Source organism: Hippichthys cyanospilos, chromosome 1, assembly GCF_059441005.1.
Source record: "Hippichthys cyanospilos isolate Australia breed blue-spotted pipefish chromosome 1, RoL_Hcya_1.0, whole genome shotgun sequence".
Taxonomy (NCBI): Eukaryota; Metazoa; Chordata; class Actinopteri; order Syngnathiformes; family Syngnathidae; genus Hippichthys; species Hippichthys cyanospilos.
Window position 1 is genome coordinate 2,292,693 of NC_142369.1, and position 23,333 is coordinate 2,316,025.

The 23,333-nt window shown below is 45.4% G+C and overlaps 1 protein-coding gene across 2 annotated transcripts; it reads left to right on the forward strand.

Moving 5' to 3' along the window:
• The first annotated feature begins 50 nt into the window (after positions 1–50).
• On the forward strand, positions 51–22,844 carry znf638 (zinc finger protein 638). Of its 2 annotated transcripts, none has more exons than XM_088425545.1 (32): positions 51–771; positions 1,630–3,588; positions 5,010–5,071; positions 6,058–6,270; positions 6,345–6,664; positions 6,737–6,960; positions 7,041–7,175; positions 8,124–8,222; positions 8,302–8,339; positions 8,919–9,463; positions 10,459–11,865; positions 11,944–11,978; positions 12,054–12,203; positions 12,273–12,407; positions 12,499–12,537; positions 14,999–15,124; positions 15,194–15,320; positions 15,400–15,570; positions 15,646–15,848; positions 15,936–16,070; positions 17,160–17,198; positions 17,280–17,420; positions 17,507–17,589; positions 17,673–17,696; positions 17,773–18,253; positions 18,743–20,911; positions 21,121–21,226; positions 21,303–21,395; positions 21,466–21,771; positions 22,160–22,270; positions 22,359–22,480; positions 22,564–22,844. In XM_088425545.1, the coding sequence occupies exons 2-32, from the start codon at positions 1,753–1,755 to the stop codon at positions 22,624–22,626; spliced, it is 9,738 nt and encodes a 3,245-aa protein (XP_088281671.1). In that variant the 5' UTR covers positions 51–771; positions 1,630–1,752; the 3' UTR covers positions 22,627–22,844. The 2 variants fall into 2 exon arrangements, with proteins under 2 accessions (XP_088281671.1, XP_088281679.1); XM_088425553.1 differs by having other exon boundaries at positions 21,469–21,771.
• Positions 22,845–23,333: the final 489 nt, after the last annotated feature.

Genomic DNA, 23,333 nt, shown 5'->3' on the forward strand with positions numbered 1-23,333 from the left:
AGTGGGGCTGCAGAGAATGTCATTTTGTAAAATAAAATTAGGTTGACTTCCGTGGCAGGAACAGTAAACTTCTCTTCAAATTAAGAGCAAATGAATTGGAACAAGGAGCAACATATTACTAAATTGTGTTCTAGTGATTCCTTTACAAAACATATACCTTGTTAAGTAAGGTATAGCTTAAGGTGTATTTGGCCAAAAAAAAAAATCTTTCATAGGGGGTTCTTTACTGAGAAAGGTTTGAAATCCGCAGGTTTAACATATTCCTCTGTTATTATGGCGTTATAGAATCGATATGAATTTGGGTGGCATCTTAGGGCATTACAAAAAGACCGCAAAAATATGTAGGTATGTATGCAACGACGACTACGATATATAGGATTCCATTGTCTCGGATTTACTATGAATAAACTTTACTATGATTGATTAGAATCCGGCATCCAGCCATTATTCATGCATCTGGCTAATGCGGAACTGGTGACGTCACGCCAAACGGAAACCTAGCAACGCAGCAGCATGTTCTGTTTGATGAATTCTATCATTAATTAAAAAAACACAAGAGTTTTTGCCTTTATTATACTCATTTACGGCATTATTATTGTTATTACTATTGTTTTTTTGTTTTAATATTTATTATGTACCCCCCGCCCCCCCTTCAAAGCGGAAGAGTGCAGTTACAAACTTCCGCTAATGTTGACGTCACGCAAGCTAATGCTTGCTAGCAACGTCGTCGCGAAGGATACGAGTATTTGCATTAACTACTCATAAGCAAAGGTAAACACAAAATAATTTATTTTGGTTTATTGTTTAACATTGCCGGTGCTGTTCCTTCTTGTGTTGTTTGTGGAAGCATCGTTGTATCGTGGAAGCCTAAAGGCCTACCTTTTTTCAACAGTCGCACACGCTGGCCGTTATTTTTTTTTTTTGCAACTCTGTTGACTTAAAAACACTGTATTACTGTTTTCTGTCCCAGTTAAATCAAATGGTGTAACTTTGTTTGTGTCATGCTTTTTTTTTTTTACGGATATGCGAAGGTTATCAGCCCATGTCCATTTCTGGGCATACAGAGTACGTTCTGATAGCGCGGCCTGTTGACGTCGTTATGCTATATTACATTGTCAAAAACACTTTGAACTACTTTTAAACACTTTTTTTTTTTTAGCATACCACGTTTTGTTTTCATCCTCCCGTTACATTGTTTTGCATTTTACTCTTCTATTCCACAAACACTTAATCAAGGAAGCTGTGTCAAGAATTTCACCATTTGGAATGATTTTAATATGTCTCCGATATTAAAATAGGAGTAATTCAACAACAGCAAATAAACGTGACTTGAAGTGATCTGTCCTGGACGACAAGTTGTTTTTGGTTTGTTTTTGGATATCCATTGTGGCCAACTTAATAAATCATGCTAGGATTTGTGTGTGGTTGATGCAACTGCTACTTCAACTGTGTGTCATTTTTTTGCGAGACACAAGCAGGAAGTGACCACGACTGCGACTGTATCCGAAAGGAAAAGCAGAATGGACACGCTGCGACGAGATGTTCCTGCCGAGCGAAGCGTTCCTGTCCAGCGAGCGGTGGTCCAGTTCCCTGCAGTAACCTCAGTTTTGTTTTTGTAACCTCTTCCAGCTTTGCTTTGACACCAAAGCGTTGTACCGCTTCGCCGGCTCCGGGCCCCGCCCCCTCCCAAACAGCCCCCTGTTTGGTGGCCTGGGTGTGACCTCGTTCCAGATTGGCCCGTAGGCAGCAGCCATGTCTCATCCTCTGTTTAACCCTTACGCGCCCAAAAGACGACCGGCGGAGAGCGACCTCCGTAAGGGGTCTTCTCTCTTGGGACTTGGACCTCTTGCCTCGTCTTCAGGTCGATTGCAGGCTTCTGAAAGCCAGGCGATTCCCGCGCTGGTGCCAAATTATCGACCCAATCAGAGAGCCAAGACCAACGAAGACGTCCCGGTTTTGGACCAAGACGCTCGCAGGCAAGAGTTCCGCTCCCCGGGTACGACAGGCAGCTACCAAAACATAAGACGTTTCGATGGCAGCGGTGACTCTCTCGGTCGCTCGTCAAATTACGGCCGAGCCGCCGTTGACGACGCCCTGCCGTCCTCCGCTTATTATCAGCCGTCAACATCAGCGGGTCGGTCTTTGTTTAGCTCCTCCGATGAGAAAGATCGCGATATCCGCTCCATTCCTAGCCGAGATTACGACCGGCGCGAAGCGGCCAAATCTCCCGTGCCCGCTCAACCCAGATATACCTCGGAGACGGCCGCCAGCATCCTCGTACATTTTGGACTTGAAAAGGACGATTTGGAACATCTCATCACCTACCCGGAAGACCAGATCACGCCTGAAAATTTGCCCTTCATCTTGCGCCAAATCCGCATCCAGAAGTCCAAAAAGGCCTCGGAAGTGGATCGGCCCAAACCGTTCACCGAAACCAACCGGGGCGGACCCGCTAGCGGGGATAGTTGGAGAGGTCCCGGAGCGGCGGGGATGGAACGAGCGCCGTCTCGTCTTCTCCAGTCGAGTAAAGTCATCGACTACGGACATACCAGCAAATACGCCGGCAGATTGGACGAGGGTGTGGATAGCAGAGTTAAAAGAGCCGAGGGTGATAATTTGCTGACAATGGACAGCTTGGACAGAATAAGTCGCGATCAAGAGCTGGCGCAGAAGCCGGGAAGAAGCGCCGGCGTAGCACCTCAAACCAAGGATCGGGAAGGTCTCGGCTCTTTCATCACCTCCATCCTGAAATCGCCGTCTTCCAAAAGTCACGACCCGCCTAGCCTCAAGTCAACGTTCCCCGCTTTCTCTTTGCCGCCTAAAGACACAGACGCTCGAAACCTCAAACCTCGAGCCCCGTCCCCTCCCGCTTTTGACCGAGTGCAGGATCAGCCTAAGCCGGCCCTGAAACCGCAACCGTCGCCCGCTTTGCTTCGTTCCGCCCATCCCAGCAGACCGGACCTCATCGTCCTCGGCGGAAACCAGCGGCCGAATCTAGCTCCCGCTAGCGCCGATAAGTCCCAAAAACCGAAGACGCCCGCTCAGCAGTCCGGTATCAAGAAGGGGCAGCCGCCAAAGCAGGAGTCCTCGCGCAAATCTCCGGAAGCCAAGAAGAAGCAGCCGCCTCCCAAGACTCAGACCAAGCCTCCTCCCAAGACTCAGGCCAAGCCGCCTCCCAAGACTCAGGCCAAGCCGCCTCCCAAGACTCAGGCCAAGCCTTCGCAGCAGGCGCCCAGGACCCAGACGAAACACCCTCAGCAGGCGCCCAAGACCCAAGCCAAGCCTCCGCGCCCATTGCTGCCCAACCCTCCGTTTCCACAGGTGCCGTGGCAGCAGGGTTACCCTGCGGGCCAGCAGTTTCCAGCCGGCCCGCTCGCTAGCCCCATCCCCAGCCTCCTGTCCACCATTCCCATGTTCGGCGTAAGTCCCAGCCACGGCGCGGCACATGTCCCGCAAGCGCCCCAGACGCAAGTGACTATCTTCAAGGGTTTGCCCACGGCAGCCATGATGCTGGACTATGCGGCGGCCACGCCCAGAGTATTTCCGCACACGTGTTCTCTGTGTAACAAAGGGTGCGCCCAGATGAAGGTGAGTGCCCCGCCCCTCTCTTGCTCTCTCACTATGGATGCCCTCGCTTTCTGTCACGCTGTGCGTGCGACGCCGTTTCGCTGTTATACTTTTATCGTCGTGGAGTTTGTTTGTATGGACTGGTATCATCCGTCTCGCGTTTGAGCAACCGAAGAAACCGGCACCCGCGATGGTGATGAAGATGATGAAGACTCCCCTTCCTTTGTTTTGCTACTTTTATGTTGACATTTTTATTTTTGCCATGCGTACAATTGTACACCCGGTCTGCATGAGCTTATAAGATGCCAACATTTGTTATATATATATAAAAAAAGAAGCTGACATCAGGACCACAACTTATGTCAACAACAACCTATCTTGTCCTTTTTTCAGGCTTGAGATATCCTCCTGAGACCCAGCCCTTTCATATGCTTTGTCTCAGCAAAGACAGTAAAATGTAAGACCACACTGGAAACTGAGAATAGGACTTTAGTCCGGTAACTCAAACGTGTCAAAACATGTGGAACCAAAACCGATGACCACTACAGTTGACACGAATGAGTAGGCCCAAGGGGAAATTCTAATTACAAAAAACATCAAAATGAAACTTAGGTTAGCTTGACTGAGACAAACCATAATAGTACAAAAGCAGGCGTCCATTAGGGAAGACAGCAATAGGCTTAGTTTCAGGAAGATAGAAAATTTCAATGACAAAAACTTCAAACTCAAAATTGGCTTGGATTAATTAGCTCGAATGAGTCAAAGATGAAAAATATCCACAACAATGGACGCAAATGAACAGGCTGGGTCACAAGAGGAAGTCTAATTTGATACAATTGACACAACTAGGGGGTATATAATTTGCAATTACAAAAAGTCAATATTTGACTTTGTACATAGGGTAGCTTGAAAAAGTCAAAGACAACTGTCAATGATGATAGGCACAAATGACTAGTATGATAAAGCATGTCCTGTCAATATCGCGAATGGACAGTACTCAAGGCTGCAATATCAGTAATAGAAATGGAATATTTGTATTGGGACAACCCTGCTCATCATTGGTTAAGCATACTTTAATTTTGGGGGGGTTTATAAGCCACACCTTCTCATTTTTGATCACTTTGCACGGACTTATGGGGTTTCAGTGACTTTTCCTCCTTTCCCTGCTACGGAGCTTTTTTTTTTTCCCCCTCCTCACCCCAGCGCGACCTCCAGGCATTGCGGAATCAAGGCACCAAAGACATTCATGGGAAGGAAATCTTTTCACTGCGACTGAAGTAATTCCCAAAAGAACTTGTCACACAACGAGAAAACCGACTTTTTTTCCCCCTGAGGAATATTAACAGTCCCGTGACCGCTGTGATTGTATATCTTATAATTTAGGTATGAAGACTTTCTGGTGATTGCCTTTTTTAATTACGTTCCTGTGTTTTGCCTCCCAGGACTGGATCTCTCACCAGAACACCAACCTCCACCTTGAGAGCTGCAAAGTCCTTCGCAAACAGTCAGTGTTCTCTTTTCTTGAGAAGTTTTGTTTAGTACTTTATGTGCTTGACGTTATAGTCGCGTACAACTTTCAATGAGTGAGGAAAGAGACAAAAATTGTAAGAAAGAAATTACGAGCCTCGTGGGACACAAGGCAGGGTTCATTTAAGTTAGGAGACTTGATAATAAGACTTAAGCATTTGAAGCAAAGTTTTTGTACTTGGTTACTTGCAACCATTGGCGATGGTAGTATTGTAGTTCTCATCGGTCTTGTTCGCTGGGTCACTTTTTAAGAATCTCGTCTTGGAATAGAGGTTTAAAGGACACTAAGATTTAGACCGTTTTTCATTAAAAAGGATTAAATTAATCTATTATAAATTTCAAAAACTTTTCAATAAATGTGTTCTTACGACCAACAGTACGTTTTGAATATAGTCGTAGGTCGAGTTATCATTACATTAGATTACATGAGGGGAGGCTGCCATGTTTGTTATAGCTAAGGACAATGGTAATGGTTTCCCCAAATTGGGGTTTTTGAGTTTTTCCTTCCCCTTCTGGGAGCTTTGACAGGGGATGCTGTTGTGTACCTTACATTGAAAAGATGTCTCTGTATGACCTCTTTTCATTCTGTGAAGCCCTTTGAGACTTCGGTGATTTAGGGCTATATAAATAAAATTTGATTGATTGATTGATTGATAAATGCATCACCTCTAATGAAAACGGTCTACATCTTACGCAGTGTTCCTTTAAGACAAGGTAGCTCCAGGATCTTGATTAAAGCCGGTTGAAAGCAGGCTAGGACTATTGTGATCAATGAGAAATACAGAATGCATTTAAGTATTATTCCTGACTTTATTTTTAAAAAAAAATCTTCAAAAAATGACATTTCATTGTGGCTTGTTGGGCCAATTCAGTTTGATTGAGTCTGATTGCATGACTACCAACACTTAACAGTCTCGTAAAACTTGATCAGACTAATCGGAGATGTTAAATGGTGCCGCTCAGATATCCAAGTTGGGATGGAGAGGTTTTGCATGTCCGCGAGGAGGAAAAACCAAAGAAGGCAGCGTCCTCTACACAGTCTCAGAGTAAGAAACGCCGTCGAGAAACTCGCTCAAATTCCCGTTCGAGCTCCCCCCGGGGCCGACGCAGCCCGGACAGTCGGTCGAGGAAGAAGACTCGATCCCGCTCGCCTCAAACGCCCAAGTACAAACACAGGTACTGCCGCAGTTCCAACCTAAATGCCGGAATGGATGGATTCTTCCAGTTTGGAAAATCTGTAATTGTTCCAGGTCTCGTTCTTACTCCACAAACTCCTCCGACTACCGTCGATCGCGCTCGAGAAGTTACGAGAGGCGCCCACGGCGCCGAAGCCCAGAGGAGCACTCTTCCAGAAAGAGTCGCGAGAGGCGGACCCCACCTCGGAGGCACTCCTCACCGCGGAAGCGGTCCTCATCGCGAAGCCGCCACGATCGGCACCCGTCGCCGAAAAGAAGCCGCGAGAGACGGTCGCCCCCTAAAAGGAGCAATGATGAGAGCCTCGCCTCGCGGAAAAACCAGCAGACGGCAGCGAAGGCGGAGAAACTTGCCAAGAAGCTTCTGGAATCATCAGGTTTGACATGCTCGACCCGAAACGGAACGCCATAAACCCTCTGTGACCTAACTACCTTTGTCTCCTGTCCAGCTGTCCAGTCCCTATCGAAGCAGTCTGACTTGGAGACTATGGTTAAAACTCTGGCCCCTGCCTTGTTGGCAGAATTGGCCAAGATGAAGTCTGCCCCTTCAACTTCTTCCAGGGAAGATGCCGCCACAACATCCGCTGCCGCCGCCTCCTCCGCAGCCAGCAAAAAGCCAGTGGGAGCCAAAACCACATCTAGCGATCAGAAGGCTTCCTCTTCAAAGACCAAGGTATGCAGCGCAGGGCATTGCAAAATGCTCTTCTTTCCGATCGCCTTCAAAGTCTCATTGCACTCTATAATTTTGCGCAGTCCGTCAAAGGTTCCGTTCCCACCATTGTGACGCTGGGAACGATTCACAATTCTCTCGACTACTACAACATCGTGTCTGCAGCCGAGCAGTTTGGGAAAACCAAATCTGTGGTCCTGTTTCGTACTAAAAAGCAGGTAGGTTTTTGCGTGCGTGTGTCTGCCTGACGCTTGTAGCAATGAACTCCTTCAGTATCTATTTTAGACACTCCTCAAGCCCAATACAGAAAAAATGGGGGGAAATATTTATAAATAAATGCTTGGCAGTACATTTTTGGACTCCTAGAAAATATTTATAAAACCCTTTTCGTGAGTGATTGAGTTAATGATGAGCTTGAGTATCAGAGACCGGCATTCCGGAAGTACTGACGGAAGTTCCGTCAGTCTGTCCCGGTGAAGCATCAACAGGGGTGGGTTGTCGTCTGTCAAGTACCGATATCGCATATCTCATGTTTGTTCACTGGAGAGAATACACCAGGGTTGATTCAAGTAGACTACAAGGAAAAAACTTTGTGTTTTCTGTACAGTAGGTGGCGGAAATACAGCTGGCTGCTGTTATGAGTGGAAAACCTTGAATCGGTCTAATCGGGTGAGAACTAAATGAGTCGAGAGGTTAGATAGTAGCTTATAAATACTAGAGACATTTTATAGATTTACATTTTGTTTTCAAAAGAGCACTTAAATAGCGGGTTCTTTTATCTAATTCTTTTTTGTAAGGTAGCGTAATGCAATAAATTGTTTGACAAGGATGAACATAATAGTGGATATTTTTTAGACGGAAGAAAGAAAACCGGAGCAGTGCGATCGACCGACTTGAATTGGATCCTAACAGCTCACCATGACGTTTTTTAAGCTGACTGACAAATGGTGAAATCTACTGATGGAAGCAATTACAAACGTGCGGTTAGAACAATGACGATTACAGTGCGGCTTGCAAAAAGGACAGCTGGATGCCCAGGGTGATGGCGAATGATGGACCGCCTAAGTTTGCAAACTGCCCATCTTTGATTAATACCCCGTTCGATGCTACCTTGTCTTCTGAGTCCCCAATGTGTTCACCACGTGTGTATTTGTGTGCTCACGCAGGCAATCGTGTGTTTTGAGAAAAAAGAAGACGCTGACAAACTGAGGAACTCGAGGAACTTCAAAATCAAAGGATACCCAGTTACTATTATAGAGGAGAAGGTGGGCGTGCTGATAGCATATATGCATGGTAGCGTACATCCTTTAGAGATGAACTAAATGAGTTTGTGTTGTGCTGCAGGAGGCGGTCTCCAAGTTGCAGAAGAACAATCCTCAGAAGTAAGTGCCATTATATTCACGTGGCGTGACCGCATCCATAGACTGTCATTCATTAGCTTTCTCCATACTCCCCTCGAATGGATCACATTGTACCTTTCTGGCCGCACTTTGTTCATACGGCTTCCTTAATGTATTTCTCTGAGTATAAGTTGACCTTGCGTATAAGTCAAGGGGTAGGGTCAAGTCAACTAATGAAATGATTTGAAGTTTCAATGCTTTATTTTTTTAACATAGCTGAATAACGATTTATCTAAAAGCCCTAAAAGCAATCATCACTATGACATGCCAAAAAGCTCTTCCCATTTCAATGTATGGATAGAACCCCCGGATGTGCTCTTCCTCTCCTTAACATTTCTTCAATCATGCTTGTTACTCTTCCATGGGTAGTCAAATGATTTGCTTATCATCTTACTTGGGATATTCTCCCACATTTTTTTTATCCAAGTGATCACCTGTGTGTTGAGATCAGAGCATGGAAGGTTGCTGCTCTTTGCTGTCAGCCTGGCATGAAATGTATTGTCAAGGTCATAACATAAGTCTTTTTTGATTATTATCATTATTTTATTTTATTTTTTTAAGAAATGCACCTGCACCATCCAAGGCCTCTAAGATGCAAACATCAAAAAGTACCTCCGCCACACATGATGCTCCGGGCAAAGCGAAGAATGTGCCAAGCAAGCAGATAACCAAGACTGTGAAAAAAGTTCCGGTGAAGCCCAAAATAAAACCCTCTTGCAAGGTCAGCGGTGAGTCACAAAAAGCAGAAACAAGCACAAGGAATCCAACTGGACGAGAAGCTGTTGTAGAAAAGGTGGACACCGCAGATGAGCAGCACAGCGTCGTAGCCAAGAAACTTGAACCAAAAGCAGAAAAAAAGACTGAATCTCTGGAACAAGCAATGGCTGAAAGCGAGCTGCCCAAGAAAGATGCGAGTGATTCGCAACCCCCGCCTGAGCCAGGCTGTCCCGAGCCCATGGAAGTGGACCCTTGTTTAACATCTGAGGAGCAGAAACAGCAGACTGTCGAGCCTCAAGCAGAACTCAAAACAGGACAAGAGCCTACCCGAGGCGCCTCACCTAGCAAACAGCCCTGTGACGCTGAAAGCACAGACGTGCAGCAACAAGGTTTGTCACTCCACATCACTGCTGTCAAAATTCTTTAACCCATTACTGGCCGCTTTCGGCCGATAGGCAAACTGGCAAAAACGGCCTTTATAAGTCGTAGTCCTAAACAGACAAGGATTTTCAGGATTTTAGAGGAAGTTTGGGGTACGTTTGAATCTAAACAATGACTGTTACGGACTCTTTCGAACGTTTTGCCCGTTGAGACTATTGGCCAAAAGGGGCCGCAGTGCCAAGTAAAGGGTTAATGTAAGAATACAAACTTTATTCTCAGAATTCTGACTTTGAACTGATAACTCTGTCAATTTAAATTTAGAATACTTGCTTTATCCTTCAAATTATTAGTAGGAAAAAAGTTGTTTTATTCTTTTGTATTTGTTTTTTTATCATTCTTACTTTTAAGACAGAATTTTAACTTTAGTGATAAGTTTGACTTCTCAAATCTCAGTCAGAATCTTGAGCGTCACTATTCTGATGTTAGTGACAATTGTGATAGTAGACAGAATTTCGAGACGCTAGAATCCTGCCTACCTTTTTTCCCTTTATGGACTTAGATGTTTTTTTTTTGTTTTGTTTTTGTAGAAACAATATTCAACAAGCTGTGTTTTATTAGTGTACTAGAACAGTAAAGAATTCGCACTTGAGACTGAATACTTTATTTATACTTTAAAGTTTAAAGAATACTTTAAAGTTACAGTTCTGACAATAGTCACAGTCATTGTTAAGAGATTTTGAAAAATTTGAAAACACTTTAATGTGAAAATAGTCTTCATTCTCAGAATTTTCATTGGAGAAAAAGTGAGAATCCCTCAGATAAAATCTGAAGTTAACATTATTTTCTTTATATTTAATATTTTAAGGGTCAAAAAAGTCAGAATTCTGAGAACAATTTCAGATTTCTGAGATGAAAGTTAAAATCTTGGACCCCCCCCCCTTTATTTTTTATTTATTATTAGTTGCCACTAGTCCTAATCTTTGTTCATCTTTTTTTCTGGTAGTGCCCACCGAGACTCAAACAGATGGCGCAACCACAGTGGATGCGGCTCTCCCACATGCTTCTGAAGCAGCACTAACAGAGGATGCAGCACAACCTTGCAGCTCTGCCACATTAGTCAAAGAGGATGCAGCGGCCCCAGGATCGGATTTGGCACAGGTGGAGGATTCCCACCGCGGCTCAGAAGTAGTGCAGGCGGAGATCATGTCGGAGGAGGATGCAGGTTCACTCAACGCCGAATCTACAGTAAAGAAAGATGCCGCAGCCCCCGTTGGCTCGGATGCTGCAGTTAAAAAAGATGCAGCCTCCAGCACCATTGTGAAGAAGACTGATACACCCTCGCATGAATCCAGCACAGCAGCGAAGAACGATGCGGCGCCCCCTGTTGGCTCAGATGCAGCAGTTAAAAAGGATGCGGCCTCCAGCGCAGTGAAGAAGACTGATGCACTCCCGCGAGAATTCAGTACAGCATCAAAGACAGATGCAGCGCCCCCTGTTGGCTCCAATGTAGCAGTTAAAAAGGATGGGGTGCCCAGCGCAGTCTTAAAGCAGGATGACGCACCCTCGCATGAATCTAATGCAGCAGCGAAGATAGATTCGGTGCCGTCTGTTTGCTCCGATACAACAGTTAAAAAGGATGCAGCATCCAGCGCAGTCTTGAAGAACGTTGACACACCCTCTCGTGAATCCAGTACAGCGGCGAAGAAAGATTTGGCGCCCCCTGTTGGCTCCGATGCAGCAGTTAAAAAGGATGTGGTCTCCAGCACAGTGAAGACTGACGGACGCTCGCGTGAATCCAGTACAGCATCGAAGAAGGATGCAGCGCCCCCTGTTGGCTCCAATGCAGAAGTTAAAAAAGATTCGGCATTTGAAGCACCCTCACGTGAATCCAACACAACAGCGAAGAAAGATGCGGCGCCCCCTCCTGGCTCTGATGCAGCTGTTAAAAAGGATGCGATATCTAGCGCAGTTTTTCAGACGGCTGATGCACCCGCGAGGCAAGATGCGACACCCCCTGTTGGCTCTGATGCAGAAGTTAAAAAGGATGCGGCATCCAGCACAGTGGTAAAGAAGGCTGACACACCCTCGCGCGAGACCAACACAGCAACGAAGAAAGATGTTGCGCCCCCTGTTGGCTCTGACGCTGGAGTTAAAAAGGATGCAGCTTCCAACGCAGGTGTTAAGAACACTGATGCACCAGCAAAGAAAGATGCAGCACCCCCTGTTGGCTCGGATGCGGCAGTTAAAAGGGATGCGGCATCCAGCACAGTGGTGAAGAAGGCTGGCACACCCTTGCGAGAATCCAGCACAGCAGCGAAGAAGGATTCGGCGTCCGCACCCGGTTCTGATGACGCTGTAACGTTCACCATTGGAGAGAGATTGACAGAACATCTCCGTCCAGACATCATTCGTAAGCCTAACACTTTGTAACACTTTGTCAACATCAAATTATTCCTGGGTTCTCAAACGTCAATTGTCTCTGTTGCAGCGTGCTTCAAAACCAGTTCCTGCTTTCACAAAGGAGTAAGATGTCGGCGGGCTGACTTTTAACAGATAGTCACCCAACTAACCAGCGGCTATGATGTTCTGTCGTTGCAGTTTTTAAAAATGCAGATTACAACACTGATGATCTCCAACCTGCCCAATGATGCGCACAGCTACCGCGAGGAAGACATCATCGACACGTTCAGGCCCTTTGGACTCGAAAGCAATGATGAGATGGTCTACGTTATTCCTCAAACCCAAATGGTAAGCGTCGCTTTTCCTCTAGATCGCAATGTTGTCAGCTCAATAACAGGTCACCTGGTCACCTATCAGGCATTTGTTCATCTGACAAAAGCCAAGAGTGTGATTTCTGTCTTGGAAGCCGCCAGCAGCAATAAATTCAAACTTAAAGGCTCGGCGCAGGAATTGCAAGTGCACGTCCCGACGAGAAAGATCCCTGCGTGGCCGGTATGCCGTCGAAAGAAAATGACATGATATTGACAACGCAACGGCCCTTGACAAGTTCACACAACAAGTTTACCCGATGTTTGTTTTCCAGGCTGGCTTCTATCAGGCACTGATGCGGATGATGCAATTTGTAAGTAAAACCATCACTTTTAAATGGGGCTGCAATGATTAGTCGATTTGTCACGGCAACAACGATCGAACGAATTGCAGACAAGTCGTTTCGCTATGTGCACGCACGTTTCCTGTCAAATCGAGACGATACGTGAATCATAGCGATGGGACGAGACAAGATGTCTCACGAGGTCGAAATGAGATTTAGGCAAAATTTAATATAAAATAACGTACAGTCTAAATTTTCCAGATTTCAAACTTTTCTTTTTATTGAACAGACAAGATTAACAAGCCAGTGTGCAATTGTAAACATAAACAGGAGAGGCACTTTAATTACAGGCACATTTTTCAGTTGCAGCTGAGCTAGTTAGCAAAATCAATGAAGTTAGCGGCGACAGTCGCGTATTTTTTTGCAGTGTTTACAAGCTGTTTCTTTCTGATATGGCAGTATTTTACCATTCCGCTCATCAAATAGAAAACCAAAACATTGCCGCACAGGTCATTTTTAACCATCACATCCTGTATTTCTTCTGTAGGCCTTCTTCTATTGAGTATTGTGGTATTAGGATAAAAACAAGCATCCATTTTTTGGGTGAAAAAACGATTATAGACACCAAAGACCAAATAACCCATTTCCACTTAATAACGAATGACCAAATAGTTAAACGCCCCTTGTTCAGCATTTGTCAAAACACGATTTGCAATGTTTTTGGATCACGGAAAAGTAAAACGCTAAAAGAGTTTGGATGATACTCAGCTAGCCTGCCACAACAGTGGACTTGCCTTTGACACCTCTACCGGAACAGAGGAGTCAGCGGCAGCATGCGAAGAAGCGGAGTAGGGGTAAACGCATCCTTGCTATGCTAGCAGCTAATCCAAGTTGCCTGCCTATACCATCACTACTCGAGATTAATGTGCAACCACCTGACAATAAAAAGGACCACATAGGACTGCTAAGACCAGCAAATAAAATGGTAAGGAATTGCTGTGTTCTGGTCTTTACTAAGACATAGTTAAGTGACAATGTCGCTGACCCCACAGTGTAGCTAGAGCAGCTAGCACTCGGAGCGGACAGGGGTGTGGCAAATGGAGGGAAGAGTTGAGGCGGCCGGATCTGTGTTTACATCTGTGATGCATGGTGCAGAGATGCTGTCGCGGTATGCAGGCGCGGTTCCCCGCTAGTGGAGTTCATGATGATAAAGTGCCGTCCCTTCTACCCACCTTGGGAGTTTACCGCGATCTTGCTAGTTACCTGGCCGGAGGAGCGCAGCACTTATATTGAATCGTACCAAGCCATCACCGAACGGATGGAACACCCCGACAGCTTCATCATTCTCGCCAGAGATTTTAATCACGCTGACCTCAAGATTTCATCAGCATGTCCGTTTCTCAACAAGGAGAGGTACCATCCTGGATCTGGTTTACACCTCAAAATGGTGCATACAAAGCCACGCCTCTCCCCCACATCAGACTCTCAGATCACATCGCTGTTACGCTAATGTCTGCATACTGACAAGAGTATAACAGTTGTCAGAACAAAATGAAGCAAGTCTCCTCTGACTCTCAAGACTGCTTTGACACAACATCCGGGAGACCTCCACAGGCTTAAGGAGGCCAGAAGACATCTCCTTCAGAGCTTGAGAAGAAACTGGAAAACAGAAAGAGACATCTTGCCCCGTGGCATCAGGAAAGCAAAACAGGACCACACACAAAAGATCGCTTCCTACTTTAAAGGAAACCGAGATGCACACAGCCTGTCAGGGCATCCAGGCCATCACTGACTATAAGCCCACACCACAGAGCGGCGAGAACACAACCTCTGCTCAACAATTTTTTTATGCTTTGAAGCAGGAACCCCATCACAACAACCACATTTTGAGCCTGCCTGCTGCTAGTGTGAAGAGTACACTCTCCACCATCAACACTCGGAACGTGGCAGGTTGGGATAAATTCCTTGGCGGGGTGCTGGAGGACTGTGCGGTGGACACATGGACTCTCAAGACGTATGACGACACCTTTGGGATGGAATGAGTTCATCGTTTCAAAGATGTTTCCATTGAAGGGCCTTTGACTGTGATGTCAAATCAGTTTTCAATACGGTTCACACATTTACCTCGTTTTGGGATCAGGGGCCAGGAAAAACTTCAAAAGAGCACAAAAATGCTTGTTGTTTTCCTAAAAAACCTTTTTGAAGTTGAAGACAACTTAGAAATTTGATATTTTAGACAGAAGCTTGGAGTCATAATTAGCATTCCAGAGATGGATTTGGCCCCCGGGCCTCGAGTTTGACACCTGTGTTTTTATTTCATGAACCCCCACATAAAAAATTGTGGCTGCCACCCAACTTCTCACGACTACTGTTATTTAGTCCACTAGCAATACAATGGTTTGTGGCAGCCCTATTTTTAAAGCTAATGGCTATCTGATTTACTTTCTTTTCGAGCATCTGTTTGAAAAAAAAATATAACTTGTACCCACAGCATGTGATGAACAACGGCCAGAGAACCGTCTTCATCAAAAACATCGAGCTGAGTGAGACCGCCAGCCTCCGGAAAGCTTTGAGGAAAATCGACGGCGTCAAGAACTTCTTGCCGCTGATGAACAAGGTTATTTGTGTCGTAACAAAAGTTTCAGGAGTTGATGTGAAATGGGTTATTTGACTGATTTTGTTGCAGGTCTTTGTCGAATTTGAGTCTAATTTTGCTGCCGATCGCTTTGGCGTTTGGTACGTCCTCCACAATCGGTGTCCGACGTATCAGCTCCACAGGTTGGGCCTGCCTGAAGTTGACCGCGTTTCACCACGTATGTTTGTCAAGATGGCCGACCATTATGCGAATTTTAAAATGACTCTTAAGGAGCGAATGTTTACTCTCCTCCCAAGTACCAGAAGATCCTCATAAAGCCAAGCCGGACAGCGGCGTGGCTTACGTCGGGGCAACCGTTCTGACGACTCAATACGGCATTCCGCTAGGCACCTATTCCCCATTTTACTTGACCATGGGGACAAAACCCTTCCTGTTTCCAACCGTTTCCCCCTGGTTCGTCATTCCAGGTTAGAGCCCCGCTTTTTTGTTTCAGGCATCTGTGTGATGGGTCTGGTGTCAGCAGTCTGTCGTGCCTCTTGCAGAATTCCTGACGGTCAGGAATGAAAGCGACATTGAGAAGGCCAAGCTTCCGGATGGGAAAGCGTCCCAAACGCTCATGTTGACAGGCTTGCCACAAGGATGTTACAAACATGAAAACGTGGCCCGCCTCGTGTGGCCTTACTTTCCCCAGAAAGACCTTCAGACGCTCTACTACAACGTGATCGTGCTGCCGCTCCAGAGGAGGGTGAGAACCCCGTAGCTTGCCGCGCCGCACCGCACGCTGTTTGGATGGCGGTATGCTGATCACAACTTATTGTCTCCTGTGTTGCAGGCGTTTGTGCATTTCAGCGACTCCGCCGCGTGTTGCCAGTTTGTCCACAGTCACTTACAAAAGCTCCTGCGGGTGGGAGGCTACAGACTTAGGATGCATTTTGTACTGCGGCCCATGTCTGCTTACTGCAGTGAGGTACGAACACTGGCAAAGACAACTATCGTAAAATCCCGTCTATAATACGCAGCAATATTCATCATTTCCCTTAAAAGACAGTTTTCCTTTTTTTTTTCTGCAAGTGTACAATACAGTCCCCTAGTTTGCTAGCATCATTTATTTCACTGTCCATCATTCAATTGCAGTTTTGCTGGCTCAAACATTTGAGTAAGGCAAGTGCGTTAAAATGTGATCAGTAGGAACGGCAACTTTTGGGCTATTAGCATTGAATTGTGCAGAGTTACATTTTGTAAACGAATTGTAAAAGTCCGTCAGACAATTTTTTTCCATCATGTGCATGTCAATCACACAGTTGTCGTCGCGATTCATAGGATCAACCAATTAAAAGATTATTTACTTAGACATGTGCTAAAATTTGGAACTAGAACAGCTTCGTACTGTTGTTGTCCTAGTTCCTAGTTGATTTTCAGTTTAAAGGGATAGTGTGTAAGCTTCAAGCCGATTCAAGCTGTTCTTCATTACGAATGTCCAGCTTTTTCATTTTAAACATAACTTTAACTTTAAACTTAACTAAAATCTGGTCACCCTATGCTAGCTGCTAACACCGTAGCAGCTAACATGGGGAGTGGCCATGTAATGGTCTTTTTTTTTTTAGCAATCTTTGTTAGCGATTGTGCCTGATTTCAGAACGAAGTTATGTTTTCAATATATGCAGCAACAGGTTTGTGCTTCACCGCAACTATAATGACTTGAAAAATGGGTCGTCCACCATTATGCTGCAACGTAATGTGAGAAACAACTTCAAAATAAAAGCGTAACTCGGCAGTATGAGGGTATTACTGTGGTCGGAAAGTTTTGTTTTGGTTCCAGCAACATTTGTTGCTTCTGCTGGCTTGAATATGTAAACGTTTTTACATTCCATAAATTCAAACAGGACTTTAAATATCTTAGCGAAAGTTACTGGTAACCTCGGTAAAATGTAGTTTACAATAATAAAATAATTCCTGTAATTTTTAAATCATTTTATAAGGGAAAAATGCCCATTATTCATGAGATTTTACTGTGTTGTTGACATCACTGACCGTGTGATTTGTGCTTATTTGACAGGAGAGCATGTACGCATCGCTGATGCGACTGAGCAACTCTGTGAGTGGATAACATCAAAGTCTTGGGAGTCAGTGTGTGCATTGGTCCTAAGAATTTTTTTTTCTGTCGTGTGCCTTGTAGTACGTTGAAGAAGCGGAGTCGCTGGCCGAGCGCCTGCTTTGCGTGGAGACCTCTGAGACCCGAAAAAACACCATAACCTCGGTTCTGGATTTCGTCTCGTCGCATGCGTCTTATGTCAACTTTCTCCCTTTGTCCAACCGGGTACAAGAATGACAAATTCCCCGTCCAATCCAGACCAATGAAGGTATTCATTGCTCCATTGCAGTGATTTTGTCACCCTTTTGCAGATATGCATCGAGATGACCGACTCTGCGGGTGTTGCACACATGGTGAAGAAATTCAAAGACTTTAAACCAGACACTGCAGCTTGGTAGGTTTACGTCTCTTTCAATTTAAGTGTGTCTGTTTATGCACTGAATATTCTCTTAACTTTTCTTTCCCTCTTGTCGTCAGGATTCCAGTTAAATGCTTTTGCAGGTAAGAAGAATTTTTAATAACTGGACACATGCAATGAAGTCATTCAAGAAGTAGCAACTTTTTTGGTCAATTTCAGTGTGAAGAGCCTGAAAGAGCGCCTTCAGGATCCAAGTGAGATTATATTGAATCCTGAGAACGCTCATGCTGCCCCTCCGGCCGCTGCTCCTCCGAACGCCACCCCTTCATCTGCTGCCCCTCCGGCTGGCACCTTTTCGGATGCTGCTGCAATGGCTGCCGCTCCACCAGGGGCTAATCCTGGGCAACCCACTGACACGCTCCAGTCAGCGCCACGGGGAGAAGAAACGACAGCTAAAGATGACAATGTAAAAGTGGAATGTTCTGTTATTGACAAGACCACAGCTGTTCCCGAGGTTCATGACAGTAAAGAGAACGTTTCGGCAAAGGCTGAGGGTGGAACGCTGTCATCTTCAGCCTGTGGTGGTGATGAATCCTCAGCTGCTCCGGACGTTAACAATGACAAGACGACAGTCGTACATAAGGAAAAAGAGGCTATTCCAATTAAAGAGGAAGTCCTTGTGAAAAGTGATAACGTATTGGTAAGTTGTTGTTTTTTTTTTAATAGCTCCTGAAAATTGTGTCACACATGACAGCGCACATCCACATGAAATTTATTGAAAGCGTCCAGCTTTTTGCAATTAATTTGTTCTTAATTTGAAAAGAAAATGTACTGTTGCTCTCACGGCATTAAAAAACGATTTGCTGATACTTTCAGAAACCCCTTAAAATTGCTTTCGGTTGAACCTAAAGAAAGGGGGAAGCAGCCACCACATTTGCAGTTGTTTGTTTGTCACCTTCCTCGAAGTGACAGTAAAAGCGTAAAAGACTCCCTCACATGTCATTCAATTAGATGTAAGCTGAAAATATTTTATGAACGTTGAAAAGTGAATTCGTGTTGCTTGAACTTTTGACTGTGATTTATTCACCATGAAAACAATGATCTCAGTAGTCCTACCTGCCTGTCTTTGTGACTCCTTTGTTGTTGATTGGCAAATATGCTAGCGTTGACCCGTGTCTTTATCATTCAGGAGGACGTTGAAAAAGACTTTTCGTCAAACGATATTCCCTTTGATCAGGAACTCTTCAACTTGGATGAATTTGTCACTGTGGATGAAATCGGTGACATCGAAGACAGCGCCAGCGAGACCCTCTCTCTGCCTAAAAGATCTTCTTCCCAAGATGATTTGCAGCCTAATTCCAAACGGACCAAATTGAGTGCCTCAAAAGAACCCGAGAGCGCCCCGTCCTCCATGGGCACCAGAAGCTCATCAAGAAGAAGCCTCTCTTCTGCGTCCATTTATGAACCGCCTAAAATGTCCCCAAAAGGCAGAAGCAAAACCAAACAATCTCAGACTCAACCAAGAAAATCTCAACTTATGTTGACTACTACTGCTGGTGAAGACGAGGATTTGTCCACAATGAACATTGATGAAAATTTTGAAGTGTTGGATAGCATTGGTGAAGATCAAAAACCTCTCTCAGAAGAAGTCAGCCACATGGAGCTCAACGTCTCTGGAGATGTTGTTACTGAGCCCGATGTAGCTCCAGAGCCGGACGTTGGTCGGGTTGAAAATGTTGAGGAAGAGCAGACACAATCTTCTTGTGTACCTAAAGTAGAAGAGGTGGAAAATCTAATTGGAGAAACTGAAATGCCCCATGTGAAGGAGGAGGTTCCAGATAAAGAGCAGACAGCAGAATCATCCCAAACAAACAAGGATGCTGTTGAGGCTCTGCCCTCAGCCAATGTCGACAGAACCTCGAGACCTATAGAAGACTCTATGGCCTCAGGACAGGAAGAGGTAGAGGAAGAAGAAGAAGCATACCAGGTGATTGATTCCTTGGAAGAGCAGCCAGCTCCTTCAGAGAATGAGCAGAGTGTTCCAGAGCCACCCAAGAGTCGTGCTGCTTCAGGCAGAGCCCTCAGGAATCAAGTGAACCCATCTCCAAAGAAGAAGGAGTCTGCCACCGCCAAACCTCCTGAGCCTGAGAAGTACCTGGTGGTGGATTCTTTACAAGTGGAACATTCTGGCAGCACGTCAACAGCAGGTAGGAGACGCAGCACCAGAGGAAAGACGCAGGAGCAAAGCGGCAAAACATCTGTGAAGGACGAGAAGCCCACTTTCCACGTTACAGACTCTGTGGAAGATGAGGCGAGCGTCCCCACGAGAGCCACCAGAGGAAGAAGAGGAAGGCCGCCTAAGAACGACCCGTCGACTGAGAACAAATCTCAAGGAGAAAAGGCTACTGCAATGAGGACAACTCCATCAAAAACTTTGCATGAAAGCGCAAAGGACAAAATTCCAATGAAGAAGACTGAGACCATCATTAAGGAGGAGCCTATCAGTCAAGTCCTGGATGAGGTGAAGGTTTCCCCAGCCACAAGAGGAAAAGGAAGAAAGGGAAGACCGAAGAAAGAGGTTAAAAGAATAAAAAGGGAAGAAAATGACGCAGTTGATGAAGAAGAGGCGGCGACATTCCAGGTTCTGGACTCAGTGGAGGACGAATCAGGCCAGGATCTGCCGTCAACTCAGGCCACATGTTCTAGTCCAAAAAATGAAACCGTGACCGACTGGACTTCTCCGGTAAAGCTGGAAGAGGAGGAGGAAGCAACGTATCAAGTGGTAGATTCTTTAGAGGAAGATCTTGCCCAGGAAGAGGCGGGTGCCACGGACGTTGGCGATCCACTGAAGACTGAAGAACAAAAAACTGAATCGGCAGATGGGGCGACAAAATGTGAACGCAAACAGGAGAAAGCTGACGGCCAAATGGAAGGTGCGCCGTCCAAAAGGAAGACAACACAAGACCGCGGGGGCAAGACGGATGACAGAACGCCCTCAACGAGCGCTCTCACACTGGACCAAGTAAGCGACGACAACGAGGACTTCCCCGACGACGACCCCGAGAAATCGGCGAAGCCAAAGAGGCGAGCCGACAAGCAACGGCAGACGAGCCGGCGCCAGGAGCGGAGCGGGTCCGGCAAAAGGCGGAGCAGAAGACTCGAGGAAAAGGAAGAGCTGGTCACGCTGGACCAAGTGGGAACGGACGAGACCGGCGCGGAGCCGGCAGCGGCCAGCGACGTCTCTGAGGAGGAGCTCGCTCTGGTTACCTTGGACGAGCTGGTGCTGGAGCAGGAAGAACCGACCGGGAAACGCCCGACCAGCGAGGGAGAACAATCCGAGAGCTGTCTCAACCCTGAGGTGCTTATTACACATGCGCTCCGTGAAATAGTGATATCAAAATTTGCATTCGTATAGCCAGAGGTGGGCATTCTATTACCACCTGAAATCCAAACTTCCGTTTTTTTAAAGCGCTTAGTCGAAGTACCTCATTGATTGACTGATCTGAGGAATTTTCTATTTTTAGGAATCTTTAGAGGTCGCTACAAATGATTTGATGTATTTTGCAGACTTTGATGACTTTAGATGAGACGGGCGATGAGGAAGACGAGGATGAGAAGAGCGGACCTGTGGATACCTCTCATTCCATTAAACGCAAACACAGCGATGACACAGGTTCAGTCGATTACGGGGAAAAAAATGCGGAAATGGTCATTCAGTGGATGTAACAACTGATTTTTCTTCCCTGCAGATGACGCAACCTTGGTGACACTGGACCAGGTGGGCGACGTCGAAGAAGACGTCTTGAGATGCGGAATTGAGAAGCGGCGGCGGTCAGATTCTGGTGAGGCTTTTGGATAAAAGATTCGCCGGTGATTTGAATCGGAATCCGCTGCTACGATTTTTCTTTGCAGCAGCGGCGGAAAATTCCGCCGAAGCAAATCGGGACGAGACGGAAGTGGCGTCCAAATGTGACACGCTCCGGCTCCCAAGCGTCCACCCGGGGGAGGAAGAGAAGGCAGCGAAGGCAAAAACACAAGAGGAGGAGGCAAAGAAAGAAGAGGAAAAAGCAAAGGAAGAAGAGGAGGAGGAGGAGATGGCAACACAGAAAATCAAAGCAGTAGAGGAGCCGCCAAAGAAGGACGGGGAGAAAAAACCGGAAGAGGATGCTGCATCTGCTGAACAGCCTGCGCAAAGTTCACAACAAAAGCTGCATAAAGGTAATGATATTCAGCAGCAGTTCTCGGGGGGGTACCCCTGGGGTACGTGAAAGTTTAACATGTTTTTTTTCTGGTATCAACTATTGTGATGCAATGGGAACAGGACATTTTTCTTTTCAACTTAAGAGCAAATCAATTGGAAAATGAGCTGTTAGTGACTTTTTTTTTGCTCAATGTTTGTTGCCTTTATTTTATTAAGTTACATAGTGACATAATTTTCCATCAGACAAGCCAAAAAACAAAACAAAACAAAACATGATTTTTACATAATTTATGGAAAGAAGAATGGGAGTCATTTCTTCTTAGTTTTGAGTTTTTGCAGTGAAAATAGTTTTCAATGACAACATGTCTCTGGTTATCATGTGACCATTTTGTTGCTGTCCTGCAGGCAAACGCACGGCGGAACTCCTTTCAACCGCGGATAAACGATCACGTTCCGAGTCGCCGTTGAACACTATGCCTTTTGTTCTGCCACCGTTCAAACTCAACAACCCTCTCGGTAAAGACAAAATCTTTCTTGCGCGTTTGTGTGGCGTTTTTTCTTTTCTTTTTTTTCTTCACAATACATGTCTTGTCTCTGTGTGCAGGTACAGAGTTCGTGGTGCCGAAATCAGGTTTTTTCTGTGAACTTTGTTCAATATTTTACCTGAAAGAGAGCACGGCCAAAGACGTACACTGTTCTAGCAGGAAGCATTATGAAAACTTAAAGGTGCGCCTCCACGAAAGCCTTTAAAACCACAGCGCAATACTGCAAAGCTCACGATTTATTCCTCACATGTTGTCTCTCCGCAGAAGCATTACCGCAAGTGTGAAGAGGATTCAAGAGCAGCCACTCAAGGCTCCATCTCTGACTGAGCTACTTTTAATGACTGTCAATTTTTTCATTTTATTTTGTCTTTAAACCTTGAATCAAAGTTCTTTTTAGCACAATCAGAGCTGCAGTCTCTTAAAGTTTTGAGTAATTTTCCGTTCTTTTCGTTGTCAGTATTGCAAAAAGTTTCCTGTCAGTTTGTGTATTTCTGTGCATTCACATAAATGACAAATTCTTTATTAAATGTTCACAGTAAAATGGCTGGCTGGGCTTCCAAGTATTTCTCGTGATGAGCTTTATGAAACTCTTTAGTCCAACTGTGCGAAAAGGAATGTTTATCGTAGAGTATGTTAGAAAACATGAAAAAGGATTCGTTCTGATGGCGAGGAGGACAAGCAGTGAGTCAGCATCCTGCAGTACAGTGTCCTACTACAACCCTTTTCAGTCTAATTTTACCTCTTTGTCTCTACCTGTCTATTCTATCCTATTTCTATCTTTCATCTAATCCCTTATGTACAAGAATTATTTAAAACAACATTTTTGCTTCAGGCATTTGTCATGGACGCCTAACATCGATTGATTTCAAGCCCCCCGATGCGAGTCAGAAAACAGCCGAAATTGGAGCAAACTACAGTACTTATATTTTGTCGGTATTCCTAACGAAACAAATGGAAGTCTCCTCATTGGAATGTGTCGAAAAGAAAGCAAAAGGTGAAATGTGAGTTGTTTCCCCTTCTGTCACAGCATTGCC